Source organism: Trachypithecus francoisi, unplaced genomic scaffold (genome assembly GCF_009764315.1).
Source record: "Trachypithecus francoisi isolate TF-2019V2 unplaced genomic scaffold, Tfra_2.0 Lachesis_group16, whole genome shotgun sequence".
In the NCBI taxonomy this organism is placed as follows: Eukaryota; Metazoa; Chordata; class Mammalia; order Primates; family Cercopithecidae; genus Trachypithecus; species Trachypithecus francoisi.
In genome coordinates, this window is record NW_022681461.1 from 8,697,001 (window position 1) to 8,716,718 (window position 19,718).

General features: G+C 49.0%; 2 protein-coding genes and 1 pseudogene across 3 annotated transcripts; all 3 read right to left on the bottom strand.

Moving 5' to 3' along the window:
* Nucleotides 1–456: 456 nt before the first annotated feature.
* On the bottom strand, nt 457–2,590 carry LOC117098371 (annotated as a pseudogene). Its single transcript, XR_004443387.1, has one exon. The product of XR_004443387.1 is annotated as an uncharacterized LOC117098371 (transcript).
* Nucleotides 2,591–5,081: 2,491 nt separating this feature from the next.
* Nucleotides 5,082–18,761, bottom strand: S1PR3 (sphingosine-1-phosphate receptor 3). Its single transcript, XM_033236867.1, has 2 exons — nt 18,475–18,761; nt 5,082–9,030 (listed from the first exon to the last, which is right to left on the bottom strand). The coding sequence occupies exon 2, from the start codon at nt 8,881–8,883 to the stop codon at nt 7,747–7,749; it is 1,137 nt and encodes a 378-aa protein (XP_033092758.1). The 5' UTR covers nt 8,884–9,030; nt 18,475–18,761; the 3' UTR covers nt 5,082–7,746.
* Nucleotides 16,800–19,194, bottom strand: CUNH9orf47 (chromosome unknown C9orf47 homolog). The gene is made up of 3 exons (XM_033236868.1): nt 18,973–19,194; nt 18,475–18,700; nt 16,800–18,310 (listed from the first exon to the last, which is right to left on the bottom strand). The coding sequence occupies exons 1-3, from the start codon at nt 19,132–19,134 to the stop codon at nt 18,243–18,245; spliced, it is 456 nt and encodes a 151-aa protein (XP_033092759.1). The 5' UTR covers nt 19,135–19,194; the 3' UTR covers nt 16,800–18,242.
* Between the last annotated feature and the right edge of the window lie 524 nt (nt 19,195–19,718).

Below are 19,718 nucleotides of genomic sequence, written 5' to 3' on the forward strand. Positions count from 1 at the left end.
ATGGACCCAGAACGGCATGGACTCAGAACCGCATGGACCCAGAACGGCATGGACCAGAACCGCATGGACCCAGAACGGCATGGACCAGAACCGCATGGACCCAGAACGGCATGGACTCAGAACCGCATGGACCCAGAACGGCATGGACTCAGAACGGCATGGACTCAGAACCGCATGGACCCAGAACGGCATGGACTCAGAACGGCATGGACTCAGAACCGCATGGACCCAGAACGGCATGGACTCAGAACGGCATGGACTCAGAACCGCATGGACCCAGAACGGCATGGACTCAGAACGGCATGGACTCAGAACCGCATGGACCCAGAACGGCATGGACTCAGAACGGCATGGACTCAGAACCGCATGGACCCAGAACGGCATGGACTCAGAACCGCATGGACTCAGAACCGCATGGACCCAGAAGGGCATGGACTCAGAACCGCATGGACTCAGAACGGCATGGACTCAGGCGGGTTGCTGGAATTCTCTGAGCCTTGGTGTGCTCTACACTGCAGGGCTATACATGTTCCCAGCTTGAGGGAGTGCTGGGGATCGACAAATATGTGAAACATGTAAAGCGCAATGATTTTCTAAAATTCTGCATTCCCAACGTGCCCATCAGTTCTCTCTTGCTGGCCCAACTTTGCGTGCTGTCCATAAATCCCTTTCTGTGGACGGTGACAGTAGGATTGGGAGTGAGTAGGAGGATTGTGGAAAGACCGCAAAGAGGTCATTGCAGGACCTAGACAGACCTTGCAGTGGGTTTCAGAGTAATACTCAGGTTCTCCCGTGGAACTTTCAAAGTTGGCTCTAAGACAGATGAAGTGGACAAACCCACTCCTGGACATAGTGCCAACCTAGAACTGTCAGCTCCACAAGGATCACAGGGCAGGGAGCTTGGCAAGACAGCCCAGCTGGGGGCCCCGCTTTTCAGAAGAGGAAACTGGAGCCATGCAAGTGGCTGGGGATCAACTTAGGAAAGAGCACAGGACTCTCAGTCCTGGACCTGTATGTAAAGCTCACCCCCCGCCCCATGGAAGTGGCGAGCAGTGCTTCCCTCCTGGGGTCCTACATCTGTGCTCCGTCTTGAAATGCATAAAAGCCTGAGTCATTCAGATGGGAGAGGCAGTGTTTCTGTTTCCTCTGTTTTAGTTGGGATTTCTCCAGAGGGAAACCCTGAGAGAGGACTTGAGAGTATGTAGTTTATTTGAGTGAAGATCCCGGGAGTAGGGAGAGAAGGAAGCTGACGAGGAAGACATGCATTATCAAGTAAGTTACCATCGTGTGCACAACTGGAGCCGAATCCCACTGGGGAACCCTGAGAGACAGAGCTGATACCCCAGAGTTAACCCAGCAAAGCGGGGAGACGGATGGGGTATTTATTCACCCAGTCTATCACTTATGGAAGGCTGTTTCTGGAAACAATTTCTGACTGGCCCTGCACACACCTGTACATGCTTCCCAAGCCGGGGAAGTCCTTGGGCCGAGAGACAGGCGTTCATGACAAGCAGACTTGGAGTGGAAGGCAGGCATCAGAACCACCCTGCGAGCTGGTTCAGACAAAGATTGCAGGCCTTGCCACCCCCTGGCCCCGCCAAGTTCCTGACTCCCTAGGTCTGGAGTGGGGCCCGAGAATTTGCATTTCAAAAATTCTCCAAGCAAGGTTGGTGCAGCTGCTCTGAAGTCTTGACTTTGAGAATCACTCACTAGTGAGAGTTTCCAGCCCTTACCTGTCTCTTATTGATGGCTTTCCCCCCTCTAATTTATAATTATGTTTTCACACCACTTCATGTCACAGATCCCAGGGTCCGTGCTGTGAATTTAAAAGTGGAGAATTAATAAGCATTTATAACTCCATGCAACCATTGCTGGCAGCTTAAATGCCATCTGCCAGCCACAATTTATTTATAATGGGGTTTATACATATTTATAAGTTTGCAAGCAACAAATGCACAGTTTTAAAACTGGCACATTTTATAGCAGCCAGAAAAATTGCAACTTTATACCAGGACTTGTGAATGTGAATTGCATATGTATATACATACATGCATATACTTACATTGATTAAAAACGGATCTGCATCTCTGTACACATGCAGATTGACTCTGTGCTGTGCACCTTGGGACTCCTCCCTGGGCTTTGGTTTTACAACTAACTAGGAAGTCAAACAAACGTGAAGAATTTGGGAATTGGCAGGCTGTGGCATCAGCCATGGAGGATGGTCCTGGATGCTGTAGGATGTGGGATCCAGCACAAAGGGAACAAGAACAGGACATGAGGACCACAGGGGTTGGGGGAACCCACTGTGGGAAACAACAGAGAAGCCAGCAGGGGAAGACATGGAAAGAAGAAGGTGGAGGCAGAATAAAGATGAGAAGAAGGGAAGAGGAGGCTAAAACAAGTCTAGATTTAGACCTTTGTTCATGCAGCCATGCATAGCTGTCTGAGGCCAGCGGGGAAGGAGGAGAAAGGGAAGGTGTGGTGGAGGAGGCTGTGCTCGTGATGTCATGCTTTGGTGGATTCCCAGGTGCAGCTGCATGTACTTGGCACAGTCTCTTGGGATTTCTGGCCAGCTTCTTGGGCTCATTTGCACATTAGTTAATATGTGGCCAACGCTGTACTGGAATCGTGGGATAGAGAAGTGAATGTATGAGGCCTCTGCCTGAGTTTATAACCTAGAAAGAAATAGACACACACACACAAAGGTGTTGGAGTGTGACAAGCCTTAAGGTAACCGTGTGTCCAAGTAAACTAGAACCAACAAGAGCAGAGTGCCCAGGTGAGTCTGGGGACTCTGGAGGCTTCGCACTGCAGGTGTCAGATACTGAGTGTTAGTGGCATGGAGGAGAGCGTGGAAGGTTCAGGATGGGGAGGGACAGCCTGGAGTTGCCACTCTCAGTAGAGATGCTAGAAGGGGCGGGAGGTGATCCCAGCCTCCCTTCTTTCCTCCTCCTGGCTGTCACAGATGTTCTGAATTGATGAATCCCTCCGGCCAAAAACACACAGGCTCCTTCCCTAGGGCTGGAAAAACGGTTCTCGCTGAAAAAGCACCAGGAATAAAATCTCATACAATTTTAGGTGACTATTTTATTGTCTCACCTTGAAACACTGCAGACAGAAAAACACACGCATGGGGAGCTGTGGTCCCAAGCTTTGAGGTGATGAATTCCCACACATGTGGTCATTTTTACCATAACCAAAGTTTCTAACCACCAAAATCAAGTGGCAATTAAAACAGGCATTAATGGATAAATCCATCTTTAAATATTAATGGGGTTAATTTTGTTAACAACTATGTGTTGGTTGCAAGTGGAATGTTCTCTGTTCATTTGACTTTTGAATATAACTTGTTCCAGAATATTGTAAAATTAAGTATGTGAATGTTTCTTTGTATTCAGAATTAAACATTTGGTGTTAAAATCCCAGGATTAGGAGACAACTCCATGTAAATTTAATGTGTAATAATAGGATAATAACTTTTTAAAAAGCATTTGGATGGCAAATTATACATATTGACAAATGAATATTATTTGAAAGTTGTTTTGTTTCCATTAACTTTTTGTGAAACAAAAATAATTACGGTAACGGTCTATGTCTTGTATTGCCAGTTCACCACTTTCTACTTTGTACTGGAACAGAACTGGCTTTTTGGACGTTCCTGAGGAGTGGAAATACAAAACGAATTTCAAGTTCTCTAATCTTTGTTCTATGACAAATGATAAAACCTAAGTTATCTGGTCAATGTTTTAGAGATTTGACAACACAGCAGGTGAAGAGAATTCGCTTAAATTCCCTCCTCCCTTTCGATGAATCCATGGCGATTCCTTCACTCTGTCAGGAAATGGTGTGGTTTCCAAGCATGAGCCCTTCATGATCTGTCTGGTGCATCTCTGTGCTCCTGGGATCGCCAAGTGCAGGCACGGCATCGCATCCCCCAGTGTCATCCTGTGACCCACGAGGGGAAGATGACACACCCAATTTAGGTAATGCTGCACTTCTTGTTATAATTGGTTATTGGAAAATGTGCCTTTATTATCAGAACAGTGGTGTGCGCATTTCTGATTATGTAGCTAACCTTTGGATATCTGACTTAGATACTAAAAACATTTGGGTGTTGCAGTTTTGCACTTGTAGATACAATTTAAAAGCATGACATTGGTGATTTAATTAGATGTTTTTTATAAAATGCACCTTGTTACATTTCTGTGAAAGGGTCTTACCAGCGTGGAATAACTGGCTCAAGGGTTGAGAAAAGCAACCATTTTCTAAACAGTTAATTGTTTCAAGGACTATACATGTAAGTCTGCAGGCAATAAAGGCTATTGTGAAAAGTGTCTTTCCTTTGGATGATGGATTTTGTATTGCCTCCCTAAAGAGAGGAGGGGAGCTTGAAACTTTCCTCTAGGAAGGAGGTCTTGTCAGTGGCTCCCTGGGAGACTTTTTAAAAAACAGTTACAACAAAGCCTCGTCCCATCCACCAAGGCTGTGGAATGAAAATGTATCCTGGCAGATATACTCCTGGAGGACTCACCTTACCTTCTAGCACCAAGGTGGGCAGCTGTGTCCTCACTTGCGTTGGGGCATTTCATCATGAGTTGTAACAAGCATCGCTACCAGAACAGCTATGCCGAGCACTGGCCTCCTCTTTACATAGCACGCAGGTCAGAGAGGCTAAAATGGACCGTTCGTATGGGAGAAAGCTAGTGTGCAAGGGTTGGCTCTGATTTATTCTCTCCTGCTGCCTAAACAAGAGCAAATGGGGCAGGACAAGAGGTCCCATGTCTTTGAGCTGCCATGGCTCTTACAAATGCCTCCCTACCAAAAGACCACTCTCAGAACAGTATGACCTACCAAACTGGTGTAAAGAGCACCCAATGCACCAAAGTTTCATGAAAACACCACCTATGATAGTGGAGAAGAAGAAAGGGGAAAGATTCTTTGGGGTTCTGCATGTGGTTTAATTCCTGAAATGCTGAGAAACACAGGTGGGTAGCAAGCCTGCAGCAGTGCGCACCCCTGCAGTGGGGAGGGCGCCCGGTGAAAACAATAAAACAATCCCATCCCACGGCCTCCCAAGAGTGGGTTTACACGAAGGCTTTTGGTTTTATTTTATTTTTTTTTTAACAAACATACATCAGAAATAGTAACGGTTTCTAATTGAAAAGAGATCTAATGCATAGTTTCTCTGCAGCACAGAAGACCACCTGTTTCCAAACTTCAAGGTTAGGGCTTTGAAACAGTCAGCTGCTAAATTATCTCCAGCTGGCTAGCTAGTTAGACTTATTGGAGCACATTGGTATCAAAGGTGATTATGTTTTGCATTTAGCAAATCAGCACAATTACTTTTTTGATGTATTTTTAATTCAGATTGCTCAAAAGTCTTGTTATTTCAAGGGAGCCTTATGTCACACCAAACACTGATACCTCCTAGTGGGAATGGCGGATGTGGGCTCCCTAGTACAGTTAATGGATGAAGGCTGAGATACTTAGATATTGGGGACATCAGGGTTATGGAGCAAAGCGTTATGAACAATAGCTAGAGAGAGCTCCAAGGCTCCCAAAGCAACTCATAACTATAACACAGATAAAGTTCCAAAGTCATTTCATCACCTATGTGAAAATGCAATACTGAATGTTTTGGCTCTCCGATGCATTTTGTTGTTGTTTTATTTTATTCATTATTATTATTATTTTTTGAGACAGAGTCTTGCTCTGTCGCCCAGGCTGGAGTGCAGTGGCACAATCTCGGTTCACTGCAATCTCCATCTCCCGGATTTGAGCAATTCTCCAGCCTCCCGAATAGCGGGGACTACAGGCATGCGCTACCGCGTCCAGCTAATTTTGGTGTTTTTAGTAGAGATGGGATTTCACCATGTTGGCCAGGCTGGTCTTGAACTTCTGACCTCAGGTGATCTGCCTACCTCATCCTCCCAATATGTTGGGATTACAGGCGTGAGCCACCGCGCCTGGGCTGTCATTTTCTTAATCCAGTACTTTAATGTTTTACTGTCCTAGAAATGCCCTGGGTTTTCTCATGCTATTTCACAAGAGGATACGCTAGTTTTCATTGATGTCAAGAAGGCAACAGAAATGCTCCTGGGGAAGATTTCCTTACAAATAGGTTTCATCTCATCAGTAACAAAAATTAGAAAAGTCTTTGGTCAGCCCATGGAGGTGAGTTAGCCTGAACCCACAAAAATGTCTCTTTATAAGAGCAACTTGCATCAGATGACAAAACAGGAATCAATTTCTCTTAGAAAAAGTTATTAATGTGTTAAGACCACTCTTTTAGGTTTTATTCAGGCAAATGCTCACTGAACCTAAAATACTTTAGGGGACTCTGATGTGAGCTTCCTTTGAAGGCTGGTTGGTTTTGTCTTTGTTTTTAAAGAGAACTCAACACGGCAACTGTGTGCTTATTGATAGTTCTACAAACGTGTTCACTTTTCTTTCCATCTATTTGTATAACATGTACAATCCTTGGGGAAGAGCATGTACAAAAATGTCTTCTAAGTAATCCCTTTATAAGGTAAACAGACTGCTACAGGTTCAACTTATGTTGAAAAGTAAAATTACAGTATCATGTAGGTATTATTACAATAGATCACTTTGAAGAATGCATCAACTGCCAGATCACATTTTCTAACCTGACAAACTTCTCTTACTGATAGTCACGGTCAGTCCCAGCTTTCAGGAAGCTGTGAAACTGCTGGTGGCCACAGCTACTCAGCTGTGACGCCCGGGGGATTACTGACTTGGTGCTTTTCTAATATAGAAACAAACTCAACATAGAATCAAAGTTCTGTCTTGTGAATCTCTGCTCATTTCCTAGACACCCTCTGTTTCCTGAAGCAGACCCCTGCCCCAGTGGTATGGGAAGGTGAGCCAGGTCAGCCGTCTGCTTCTGCTGCTCACTCATAGGCTCTTTCTTTGGCCCGCCTGGGGGCACAAGCTCCTGCGTGATCTTGACTGGCTTTTCTGTGATTTGCAGAAACCTGAAAACCATCACATCGTTTGACTTTGGGATATGATTAAAATTACGCAGGGACAAATGACTGAAAGGACACAGGGCTGGTGTGGGTCAGACCCTCACATCTGGGGCCAGCCTTGGACAAGCCCTTTTTGGAGAATTTGAACTTCAAAAACTTGGTGAACATGAGACTTCATGTCAGTCTAAGGAGACCAGGGATGGCATGTCCACCTAGTTCACAACCACGTTCTTGTACCGGGGGTTCAGTCCGAACCCACTTGTATAACCTGTTACCTGTGTGTTGTATGGAGATTCTATGTATGTACCACATGGCAAACACCTGCAACACAAATTCTGTGTAACACAGAGATGTTCGAATACACAAGCATCCATTCTATGCATAGGAAATGTAGTGTAAATCATCAAAACACCGTTCAGAGGCACATGGAGAATCACACAGCATTATGTGGCCCACGACCTTCCCTCTCTGTGAACAACAGGGAGGGTGTCTGGGATTCAGCAGAAGGCTGTGGATGATGTCAACAGCTTAGTACATCTGAAAGGCTCTGGAGCCCAAAGCGGACAAGGCACGTTGTCTACACTGAAATGGGGTGGTGATTCCTTGGGCCCCCTCTGTAAGAGACGTCCACACTGGGCCAGCTGTTGGTCAAAGTACGGTAGCTCTCCCGAGTCACAGCTCTCGAGGGGCCCCTGTGGCAGCCATGCATGCAATAAATAAGAACACAGCCGCAGAGCAGGGCGCACGGAGAGGATCACTTGCAGAAGATCCCATTCTGAAGTGCTGCGTTCCTGTCCATGATGCAGGATGAGGGGGCTGTGTGGGGCAGGTCTTCCTTGACCTTTGGAGAGTGGGTGCTGTTGTTGCTGCTGCTTGATTTACTTCTGCTTGGGTCGAGCGCAGGCTGGATGGGTGAGGCGCGGGCCCCCCGTCCCCTGACCAGGCAGTTGCAGACCAGACGGAAGAAGGCCCGCCGCATCTCCTTGCTGGCCAGCGTGTAGATGACCGGGTTCATGGCCGAGTTAAGCACAGCCAGCACGATGAACCACTGAGCCTTGAAGAGGACAGGGCACGCCTGCACCCTGCAGGCCACATCGATGAGGAAGAGGATGAAGAGTGGAGACCAGCAGGCAATGAACACGCTCACCACAATCACCACGGTCCGCAGCAGTGCCATGGACCGCTCCGAGTTGTTGTGGTTGGCCACCTTACGGCTGCTGGACTTCACCAGGAAGTAGATGCGTGCATAGAGGATCACGATGGTCACCAGAACGGCCGTGAAGATGCTGATGCAGAAGGCGATGTACTTCTTGGAGTAGAGGGGCAGGATGGTAGAGCAGTCCGGGAGATTGTGCAGGCAGTTCCAGCCCAGAATGGGCAGGGCGCCCAGCGTGAAGGCAATGAGCCAGCACATCCCGATCAAGAGGAAGACGCGGTGCTTCTTGTTGGCGTCGTAAGGCCTCATTTTGATCATCGTCAAGTGCCGCTCGATGGCGATGGCCAGTAAGCTGCAGGTGGACGCCCCGAGGGCCACGAACATACTGCCCTCTCTGAGGAACCAGACCGTGGGAGACAGGCTGAACGTCTTCTTGCCAGACATCAGAATGTTGACCTTGTAAGCGATGCCAGCCAGCAGGTCGCAGAGAGCCAGGTTGCCAATGAAAAAGTACATGCGGTTGTGAAATTTATTGTTTTTCCAGATGGCAATCAAAACCATCAGGTTCTCTAAGACGATGAAGCTGCAGATGACCAAGAAGAGCACGGTGGTGAGCGTGCTGGCCTCGGAGGCCTCCTTCAGCCTGCCCGCCAGCTTCCCCACGTACTGGTAATGTTCCCGCAGAGTCTCATTCCCCCGCGCAGGCTGGAGACGCGGCGGGAGGGCAGTTGCCATCACTGGGCATTCACAGACGATTAGCTCCAAAATCCACGAGAGGGCGCTCGAGGAACATTCATTTCAAAGGGAAGCAGGGCTGAGGCTCTGGCTTCTTTCAGCAAAGCGTGCAGGCCAGACTCCAGAGAGGGCATTGAAGAAGGGCTCCTGCCAACAGATAAAAAGAGGGAGCGACCATTGATAAAACGATCGCCGCCTAAGGGGCCACGGCCACGCTGTTGGAGAAAGGCATGAAAAACGTGGAAGTATTGGGATGGCTGGCCACCTCAGGCTGCGCAGAGGGTCTTCAGACACAGGCTGAGTTCCTAAGTGATTGGGTGAGACCATGGGAAGCGATTTGGTGTCTGGAGTTGCCGGGAAGGGAAATTCAGTGCATGAATTATTGAATCCTGTGACAAAGATACACAGACCCAAATACAGCTTCCATCTGGAAATCTCCAGGCACTAGAAAATGCTAACTAGTCCTCATCTAGGGCACGGGAGCTGGTGACCCATTATCCCAGTTACCCAGGGAAAAGCAGGATTTTCTCAGGACCAAAAAGCAGGATGGAATCTGAATGATGCCTGCTCAATTTCCAAGACCTCCCTGGTGAGTTTCACAGTGGTATCGTGGGAAGCTCCCTCCCTTCCCAGATGGCGTCCCCTGGATCCAGGCCCAGAAATCAGGTCTGAATGGGCTGTAGGTTGGCCTGGCGGAGAGCCCTGAGGCCTGACCATGCGGTCATTGAGGGACCAACAGTGCAAGTCTGGGCAGTGCCCATGCAGACACCGCACTGGTGAGCAGCGAGTCCAGGACCCAGAGAAGAAGGAACATCAACCTGCAAAAACGGGACCTAAGGCTACAGAGGATAAAGGAAGGACAGGAAAGCAGTGACAATCACACTCACTGAGTCTGGCTTGAAATTCAGAGCCCTGACTATCAGATAGAACTACGCGGGAGCATGTGAGCCAACAGAAGCGGCCCATTTGGGAGCACTGCAAGAGACAGAAAGTGGGAAGTGAAGGCCTCGATGAGTTCTGAATTCCAAACTCTTCCCCCACCAGACCTCAAACATTTGCACTCAACCACACTGGTAACAGGTGATATCAATCAGCCTTCTGTGATGTCGATGATGCCACATACCCAACTATCAAGGTAGAAACCGCTTTCAGTGGACTCATTTATTTTATTTTATTTTTTATTTTTATTAAAAAAACATTTTTTTTGAGACGGAGTCTTGCTCTGTCGCCCAGGCTGGAGTGCAATGGTGCAATCTCGGCTCACTGCAACCTCCACCTTCTGGGTTCAAGTGATTCTGCTGCCTCAGCCTCCCAAGTAGCTGGGATTACAGGCACCCACCAGCATGCCTGGCTAATTTTTGTATTTTTAGTAGAGACGAGGTTTCACCATGTTGGCCAGGCTGGTCTCAAACTCCTGAACCTCAAGTGATCAGCCTGCCTCAGCCTCCCGAAGTGCTGGGATTAAAGCGTGAGCCACTGCGCCCAGCCATCATTTATTATTTGAGTAGTTAAATATATAATTAAGTTCAAATGAGGCTAATTTAAAAGAGCCCACTGTGTGTATCCAGTGATTTTTTTTCTTTACCTTTTACAATGTTTGAACCACAGCCGTAAATTTGCTTCAGAGACACATGAACCACTCACCAATACTACGGGCTCTGCATTTTAGGGTGTGACAGACTGAATCTCATCCACCCATGAGTTTATTCCCAGGTACAAATCAGTCCCTTGAAGATCTGGGGCTTGCCTGGTTGGGGCTGAGAAGCAGAGGTGGCTCCAGATGGTTTCTGTATCCTCGTGACCCTCCGGAGTGGTGGATGCTGTCAAAGTCCTCTCTCTACATCATTTTGGGGGTCCTGCATTTTCTGAGATGGCCCCTTGCTTCTTTGCAAAGATTTTTTTCCAGTGTCCTGGAGCGTGAAGGTGTTAGTTGTTCTGGAGACCACAGGGATGGGGGCTGGTGGGGGGTGGGATGTCCGAGCTGACGTCTGTGCTCTGCCTGGAACTGCCCTGACCCCTCCCAGCTGCCACCTCCTGAAGTCACAGAGGCCTTGGGTCGAGGTCAGCCGGAATGCCAAGTGCTGGCAGAAAGGCTTATGTGTTGGTCAAGGCCCTCTGCTAACTGCAGAAAGAAAAAGCAGCCAAGTTCCAAGTCGGGCTGATGATGCAGGACAAAAGGGGGGTGCCTGCCCAGGTCTCTCCCATCACTCATGAGCCATGACAGGCAGTGCAGGGCCCTGGGCCTGCCTCCCTGAGCCCCGAGCGTGGCTCATCCACGCCAGCCCTACTTGGCTCCCCATTCACCTGAGAAGAGACCATGTCTCACCTGTAGGTTCTCCTGGAGGTGAACAGGACAGTCCAGTGGGCAGCCTTCCCCCCAGCCCCTCCCTCTCTACCCTTTCTGATTTTTATTTAAATATTGCCCATCCTTCAAACCTCAAGTCAAATTCTACTTGCTCTGTAACATTTTCTGGAATCATCTCAGCCCTGGAGACTTTTCTCTGATGCTGCATGCCACCTTTGAAAAAGCGCTGCAAACTGTCTCTTTAAATGGGGCAGTACCACAGGCAGCAGCATTTTCTGAGCATTGAGCTTCTCCATTCACACAGGGACCTTCCACCAAGGGTAAGTCCACAGTACCCTCCCCAGCGTCCTGTACAATGACGGGTGCTAAAAAGATACTGTCCCTTCAGATTTTGTTTGTTTGTGTTTGTTTGTTTTGTTTTGTTTTGTTTTGGGGATGGAGACTCATTCTGTCACCCAGGCTGGAGTGCAGTGGCGCGATCCCGGCTCACCAAACCCTCCACCTCACCACACCCTCCGCCTCCCGGGTTCAAGCGATTCTCCTGCCTCAGCCTCCTGAGTAGCTGGGACTACAGGTGCCCACCACCACGCCCGGCTAATTTTTGTATGTTTAGTAGAGACGGGGTTTCACCATGTTGGCCAGGCTGGTCTTGAACTCCTGACCTCAAGTGATCTGCCTGCCTTGGCCTCCCAAAGTGCTGGGATTACAGGTGTGAACTACCACGCCAGGCCTAGTATTGCTTATTCTTTCTTTCTTTCTGTATCTGTGAGCAGGGACTGGAGAATCACTATTTCTGATTTTCACTTTGCTGGGTTTCCACCCTGATCAGGGGCCTCTCGGGGACACACATGCTGTGCCCGGCATGCACCCTGGTATGAAGCCAGGTATGAGGACAACCTGGGCCCTCAGGCTGTCTCCTGCCACCTCCGTACCATTGCACAGTGCTGAGGGGGGCCGCGAGGGCTCTGCCGTTTCCCACATGAACAGTCACTCATGTTCATGGAAAAGGCATGGAGCAAAGGCAGTCTGTGGGCAGTGCCCTGTGCCAGCATCCTCCCTCCCATAGCAGCTGGGGCCAGAGCCGTCACCATGCTGCCAAACGGATGACCTGCCCGGCTCACACTGCAACTAGAGGGGCCTTCACCTGGCAGACAGACAGCTGTCCATGACACCACAGTGTCCTGGTTTATCCCACAGCATCGCTGGGATACCCACTCCAGTATGTGGGGCTTCTGGGACAGAAACTGACAAGCTGCAGACAAACCTTGGTTCCAATCAGTGATGCCTGAGGCCCCTTGTCCCCCACTCAGGTAGGGATTCAAGCACATCTCCATGTTCCTCATCCTTTTAGGTAACACTGGCATATTGTTATAATTCAGACTGTTCTTGTACTACCTCAGTTTGCCTCCTGTGCCTCAGTTTCCCCCATGACAACCTGACCCTACCATTTTTACTTGTCCTGTCTCCTCTGAACCTTCTCCACACCTTTGCTTTTGCCATGCATCCAACAGCCAGATCTGGACTTGCTCCCGGGCGTGGAGAGAAGAGGGTGAATAGACCCATGGCTCCACAGGCTCATACAAAATTGAGCAGAGCAGAAAACAAGCAAACAATTAAAGACGAATAACCAGCAATAAAATAACGCCAATAAACATAGTATAAGATTTGCCAGAGACCCATCAAAACCAGGAATCTTGAGGGCAAACATATTTTCCCATTAATGTTTGATTTATCATTTCCCTTATAATTAAATATTCATCCCTCAAGAAGCATATTTGTCCAGAACATCTTTTGTTAAATATGATTCTCCGCATTTTGCCTAAGTGGAAGATATCTGGCATCTTTCTAATCTAAAAGCTCATTTTCTCTGGATTATCAACATTTACAAAGCAGGCCTCATCCCAAGAGTTAAGTGCTGGGCTAAAGGCCAGATTGATTTTGGATGCATCTACACATTATTGCACACGGTTAAAAGCATCTCATGGACAAGAGTTCCCCTCCGCTCCTGAGGGGTACCAGCCACAGACCTCAAGTTTGCTGGAAGAAAGCTCGAAGCCCACCCCGACCTGAGGCTCCTGGAGTCAGCGAGCCCTACTCAGGGCAAGAGGGGAGTCAGCCACTCTGGAGGATTGGTACTAACACTGCCAGGGACTGCAGGAGTACTGGGCACTGCAGGCACCAGCAGGCCTGGGAGGCTGCCTGCCCCACCACACAGAGATCAGTGAGACCAGTACCCAGGCCAGCAAGAGGATGGGCTGGACCCTGCAGCCTTCCTTGTGCCCCTCCTAGTCACCACCTGTCCCCAAGCATCAGCACTACCTGGGCTAGGACTCTCCCCTAGGTGCATTTAGCCTGCTTCTGACCTTCACATGAATGAAACCCTGCAGGATACAGTTGTGTCCATTGCTTGCCTCTCCCCAAGATGCTTGTACGAGTCATGCACATAGATGCACCTGCATGCTGAATATTCCTTCTTGCTCTCATGGTGTGGGCAGATACACTACCCTCTATTCATTCTTGTTTATGGACATGGGGTAATTTCTTCCATGGCCCATGTGTTGATTATCATCGGGTAGCACTGCTGGGATTGATTGAGGATGTTCTCTTGGCGAACACACGTCCATGTTTCTGCAGGGCCGATGTTGAACTGTGAGCGGTGTGTTGGTGTCTGGGATGGGCTTTAACCATGACTTGGAGGCACTGGGCTTCCCAGACCCCAGCCATCTCATCTTGCCAAACTGGTGTGGGGAGGAGGGGTGGCACCCAACAGAGGGCAAGACTGATGCAGTATTAGTGTTCACTCTTTGTTGTATTCCAAAAGCAAGTGTCCAGAGCTGGCAATGACGTTGTAAATTTGATCACGGCTTAAATTCCACCTGAACACTTAGAAATAAAGCCAGATGCTGAGACATGTTGCTCTTTGCAGACTAGTTTTGTATATATTCAGAAAGCTGGGCACATTACGGAAGACACAGGAGTACGGACAGCTGCAGAGTAGAGACGCTCCTCCTCATTAGCGGTGGTCTCTAACCCATACAGACACTGACGCTGGGCTGCTCCCACTGCCCACCTCCATGGCACGTCCTTGCCTAGATGTTCCACTCTCTTCCAAGTACTGCACTAACACATCTCCCTGACTGACTGGACAGACCCTGCCCACCACCCAGCTCTTCAAGATACTTAAGTATTTGATTGTCTGCATCTTCAGTCTTTCCATGTTTACTGAGAGACACTGCTCACATCTGAGCTTCCCTCAGTTCTGCTCAATAAACAGCTCATTCGCTAAGAGTTTTCATGTCATCCTCACCAAGCTGGGATCATCCAGCCTACCTCAAAGCATTTTAATAGCAACACTTTTTTTGTGTGTGTGTGGAGAAGGAATAAGACACCTTCAGAAGATAAGTCTGCAGTGAATGACCCCAAGTTAGACCCTGCTAAGGTCAGAGGTGCCTACCTTCCCCCCATTTTCAAGGAGAAGCATCGCTGGGGGGAGGGTGAGCCAGAGAGAGGAGGCCGGATGGATTCCAGATGTGCTTTCTATACTAGAGATTCGCTCTCTCTACCCATGTCAAGTTGAAAAATAAGCAAACTATAAAAGGAAGAAAAAGAGAAAAAATAAAGAAAATCTTTCCACAGTCTGATCTCCTTCCCAACACCCTCCTTTCTCTCTCTGCATAAAAGAAGAGCACAATAAGATAGTAAGATATTTCTCTCGGTCAGATGCAGGATGCTATATTTTTAATAGGCACGTACTCCCAGGGAAATTAACTAGCTCATCCTCCAAATTGAATTAAAACACCAAACATATGCCAACAAACAAAATTTCTTGGAAAGCAAGATTTTTTAAAAAATTTCATTTAAAATAACTTAAAAAGGAAATGAGTTGGCCGTTTCACAGCTCCAGCAAAATTTCTTTGCTAATGAGTATTTTCCCTTGCTCTGGATTTCTTGGGTGACCCCACTCTGCTTTTGGAGATAGTCCATTGCAAAAGGCATGCTTCACACAGCCGGCTGCACACGCTTGGCCCATTAATGCAGCTCCCCTGAGAAATAACAACTGTTACAGACAAACCAGGTGAGGGCTTTGTATCTTTTCTCCCTTCGCTTCTTCAAAGCATGCAAGTCAGTGCACTTCCCTGGTTAGACTTACTGCTTCCTGGTGGCTTTTCCCCAAGTCCTTCTCCATCACAAATAAGGCTGGGACATTATGAGCTATCTGGGCATAGTCCAGGGAACCCCAGATATGGAGGCTGTGCCCCAGGAAACTCAGGCCCCGGCCCTGAGCATCTGCCTCTGTGAACACCGTCCTGAGCTTCCAGACTTGTGTGTGGGAAGGCAAGTGCATCTGATCCAGGAGGTGTTTGACCCCTTTGCCTGTCCATGAGTGTTTTTAAACCTTTTCCCTTCTGCTGCTTCTTCATGACGGCATAGGATAAATGACTCTCAAGATTTCCGCAGGGATGAATCCACAGGGATGTGGAAACAGGCTCTGTGAGAGGGCTAAAGGCACATTCAAATAAGAGCCATCCTGCCCACGAAGTCAACCTGAGATCCTTTCTACCCCTTCCCAAAGGGGCAGTCTCACCCGGTAACTCGGCATGTGTGCCACCTTGCACCATGGACATAGCACACATGGCCCCACAGCAGCATCTGCCTTCTGAATGTACACAGGAGAATACCAACGCTAGGGGAGGCGGGGGGGCCACTTGTCCTTAGTCACAGAGCTTGGAAGAGGCTGGGCTGGGCTGGTGTCCGTGCCATCTGATTCCAGGATGTCACATTAGGGATGAGCTCTTTGGGAGGCTGCCACTTTGCCACTGGTTCTTTGCCTAGGTGGTGACAAGAGATTCTCTGGCATGTTTTAGAGACAAACTGCCTCATGCTTCCATGCCAGCATGTCATGGAATGTCAGAATGTCATTCTAGGGGCACTGAAATATCTGGAAAATTTTGAAGCCAGGAAAATGGAGCGGCATCTGCAAGGCCAAAGAGCACCACCCATTGCTTGAGGAGCGGGTCCTCGCCTCGCTGTGTGAGCTGACCCCAGCCCAGCCTGTGGCGCAGTGAAGAGCCACTCACTGTGCACCAATTTGCACTGGACAATCTCATCACTGATTTGACCCAACTGGCCTACCATCTGTTACAGACACAGACTCAATTCCTCAAAAATAGGATTCAAAAAAGGGAAGGAGACTTTATGCCCAGTAGCTGTAACAGTAACATCAACTGAAACGTGTTATTAACTGTAACTAGATACGATTCCACTCAGTCTATTCTTTTTCTTTTTTCTCAAACATTATATTATCTCCAAAAGCTTAAGGAAAATCTTAAGGCAATTAATTTGGCAGAAAACATACGGCAGAGGAATCATAGGAAATGGCTCTGAAACTGATAAGAAAGGAATTAGGAAGCCAAATATGAAGGAACAGAATGGCTCATAGAACCCACAGCACCCTGGTTCCAGCTAAGGTAAACAGACTGCATAAGGCTGGTGGCCTGGCTCTGGTAACACTGGGGAAACAGTACAAAGTCCTGGCAGTTAAAGGGTTCTACAACAGGGCAACCTCAGATTTTTCAAAATTGTGGCATGCTCAAATTCTTTTTTTGGTAATAAAAATATATCCACAGTATGTAATAGAAATATACATACAGTACATGTATTGAAGAAGATGAAAGAGATACCATGAAATCAAGTTAGTGTCATTATTTCCAGAAAGAGGAAAACCAATCCCTGAATTCTGAGAAATAAGATCCTCAGGCCACTATGTAAAGTTTCTTCTACAGGAAACTGTAGTCCCTACCCTTTGCATATGGTACAAAATCAGAGACTCATGCATTTGAATAAAAATCACGATGATAAAGAGGAAAACGGCATTTTCAAAGATGAAGACTGGTTGAGAAATCATTCTCTCTAAATCTTAGAGGGAGGCTCTTAAGAGCTAGCTTCAGTTTGTATCTCAGGTATTAGGTGATGGGCGTGACTTCAGAGGCCCAAAGTGAGTATTTACTGGTTTGCTAATGAAAAAAGCCTGATGTGTGGTTCTTCTCCTATGGCAACAAAGTTATTCAACCTAGCATTGAGGTCTGCATCAATGAAATAATACTTTACAGATATGAACACTTGCACAACTCCTCAAGCACACACACACACACACACACGCACGCCCCGCACCATCACCATCTCCTCAACCAACACCAGCCCTGGGCATGGCCAGCTATTCTTGTTAGTCATATATCTGCAGAACATAATACTTCCCTTATACTTTCTAGGAATTATATTTTTCTTAACCATGCCTGCAAAATTTTCTTCTATGAATAAAAAATATTGAAAAGATAAATTATGAGTATGTGGTCATATACAGAGTCTGTGACTTCTAATGTCCAGATTTTAGAATGATACCTAATTCTGGAGATCTCAGAGGTCCAAGTAGGAGTGGGTACCATGTATAGGGTGGGCCTCCACTTAAAAATAACCTTCTAAAGCGCTCTGTTCTTGCAGCGCCCCTTTCCTTAGTTTAAGGGTCAAAATGAGGTGTGTTCCCTTAAAAAATCCAACAAGAAGTTCCTTTCTTATATCTAAATATAAAAACACCACAAAGAAATGTGCCATTGGGAGTGTCCAAAGCCAGAAAGTCAGAGGAAGAGAGAAAGGAGAGAGAGAGAGAGAGAGAGAGAGAGAGAGAGAGAGAGAGAGAGTGTGTGTGTGTGTGTGTATTGGGAGACTCAAAAAGCCCAAAGCCCCTTCTCTAGCTGTTATCTCACGAACACAACGTACTGATTTTTCGTGGGAACCTCATTATTGCATTGTGGGGACTTCGTCTTCCAGCACCGATTCTGACGGACCTAATTGCCTTGTTTGAGAAATGTTAGGAAAAAACTGATTTTCCGACGAATATTGTTTAAAAGAATGATTTTCCCAGGCTAACGACCACAACCCTCTCCCACGTCCAGCGTCCCCAGCCCCTGGCACTGCGGGCGCCTAACTTTTTAATTGTGCAAGGAAAACGACTGATGGAATTTCTCCACAAACAGCCTCTCCACTTTCATCCAGGTATTCAGCTTCCAGCCCGTTTTCCACTCCGGGTGCGGTGGAAAAGGCCTCCTCCGCGTTCCTGCAGCGGCTCTGGGGGAGGGGTGCTGATGTGGAGCGCTCCGGCCGCCGCGGCGCGCCCAGGTCCCCGTCGCGCCCGGGATCGGTGGGGATTTTGTCGGAAAGGTGGGTCCTTAGGCCCCCAGTCCCCCACCCGGGTTCTGCGTCCGCGCGCCCCGCCCGGGCCCGCCGCTCACCTCCGTCGGCTGAGGGCGCTAGGGCCACCGGCATCCCGGCGGGTGGCGCGCGACGGTGCCGGGGCGCCCGGTCCTGCGCTCGAATGCCAGCTGGGCTGGGAAGCCCGGCAGTCTCGGGGCTCGCGACGTCGTTCCCGGGCCTGGGGTCCTGCTCGGTCGCGTCCTGCCGCCGCCTTCGGGTCCCTGAGTCCCTGTTCCCTGTCCCCGGAACCGGCTTCCTCGGCCTCTGCCCGAGCTTGTCAGAGACCAAACTTTTCCAGCGGCCCGCCGGGGCGGGACACACGCTCCGCCCCTCCCCTCGCCGCCCCCAACTCCCGCCCCTCGCCCCCGCCCCCCGCCCCCGAACCGGGCGCTCCTCCAGCTCCCCATCTCCGGCTCAAGCAGCCAGGTCTGCGGGCGCCCAGCCCGCCCCCACCCTGGACCGCTTCTCCCTGACCCCGCCAATCCCCTAGGATCCTGCTCGCCCTTCGGCCCCTGTCCCCAGGCCAGCCTCTAGACCCTGCCCTCATCGGGCGAGCTCCAGGTGCCGACCCTGGGCGCCCAGCGACCCGGCCGGAACAGGCTCGAAACCTGGTCGGAGGTCTGGGCTTGGGCGGGCGCCTGCCGCGCTGACAACGAGAGTTTGTTTGGGCCGATTCTTAATAGAATTAATACTATCATTATCGTTGGTCCCAATCCTGACCATTTCCTTTTGTAACTGGCCAACCACCGGCTAGGGCTTGTAGGTGGGCGGCTGGCGCCGGACAGCGTTTTTGTTTGGGCTTCCTCCTTCTAGGCACTGGTCCCCTCCGGCGCCTGCCTGGTCCCTCTCCGCGCTCTACTCCCAGGCACGCAGAGACTCGGACTCCAGGCGGGGCAGCACTCTCCCCTAGCCCCTGCTGGTGCACCAGCGCCCACTCCGGCACAGAGCAGCGCCCCTCCTAGACCGGCAGCCGGGGGATCTCAGCCCCCACGCGACCCCCTTCCTCACACGGATTTGCCCCTTTTGTGTGGCAATAATAATAATAATAATAAATCTATATGAAGGCTTCAAACAGAAAAATTCCCAGAGAAGGAACTGCCACATTTTCAATCAATGGCAAAGGCCATGATTGAGCGAATACAGAAACAACTTTAGAAGCTTGTAGAGAAAGGAAAAAATAAAGAAAAAGGAGGAGGAGGAAAAGGAGAGAGGAGAGAAGCGGGAGGAAGAAGACGAAAAAGGAAGGAGAGGCCTGTCATCCGACTGTACATTCCTAGGCCGG

Coding starts and splice junctions, on each gene's coding strand:
- S1PR3 (XM_033236867.1), bottom strand. CDS start 8,883: ATGGCAACTGCCCTCCCGCCGCGTCTCCAGCCTGCGCGGGGGAATGAG.
- CUNH9orf47 (XM_033236868.1), bottom strand. CDS start 19,134: ATGATAGTATTAATTCTATTAAGAATCGGCCCAAACAAACTCTCGTTG. Junction 18,701..18,972: donor GCTCGCCCGATGAGGGCAGG/GTCTAGAGGCTG, acceptor AAGCTCGGGCAG/AGGCCGAGGAAGCCGGTTCC. Junction 18,311..18,474: donor AGCGCCCTCAGCCGACGGAG/GTGAGCGGCGGG, acceptor CCCCTCCCCCAG/AGCCGCTGCAGGAACGCGGA.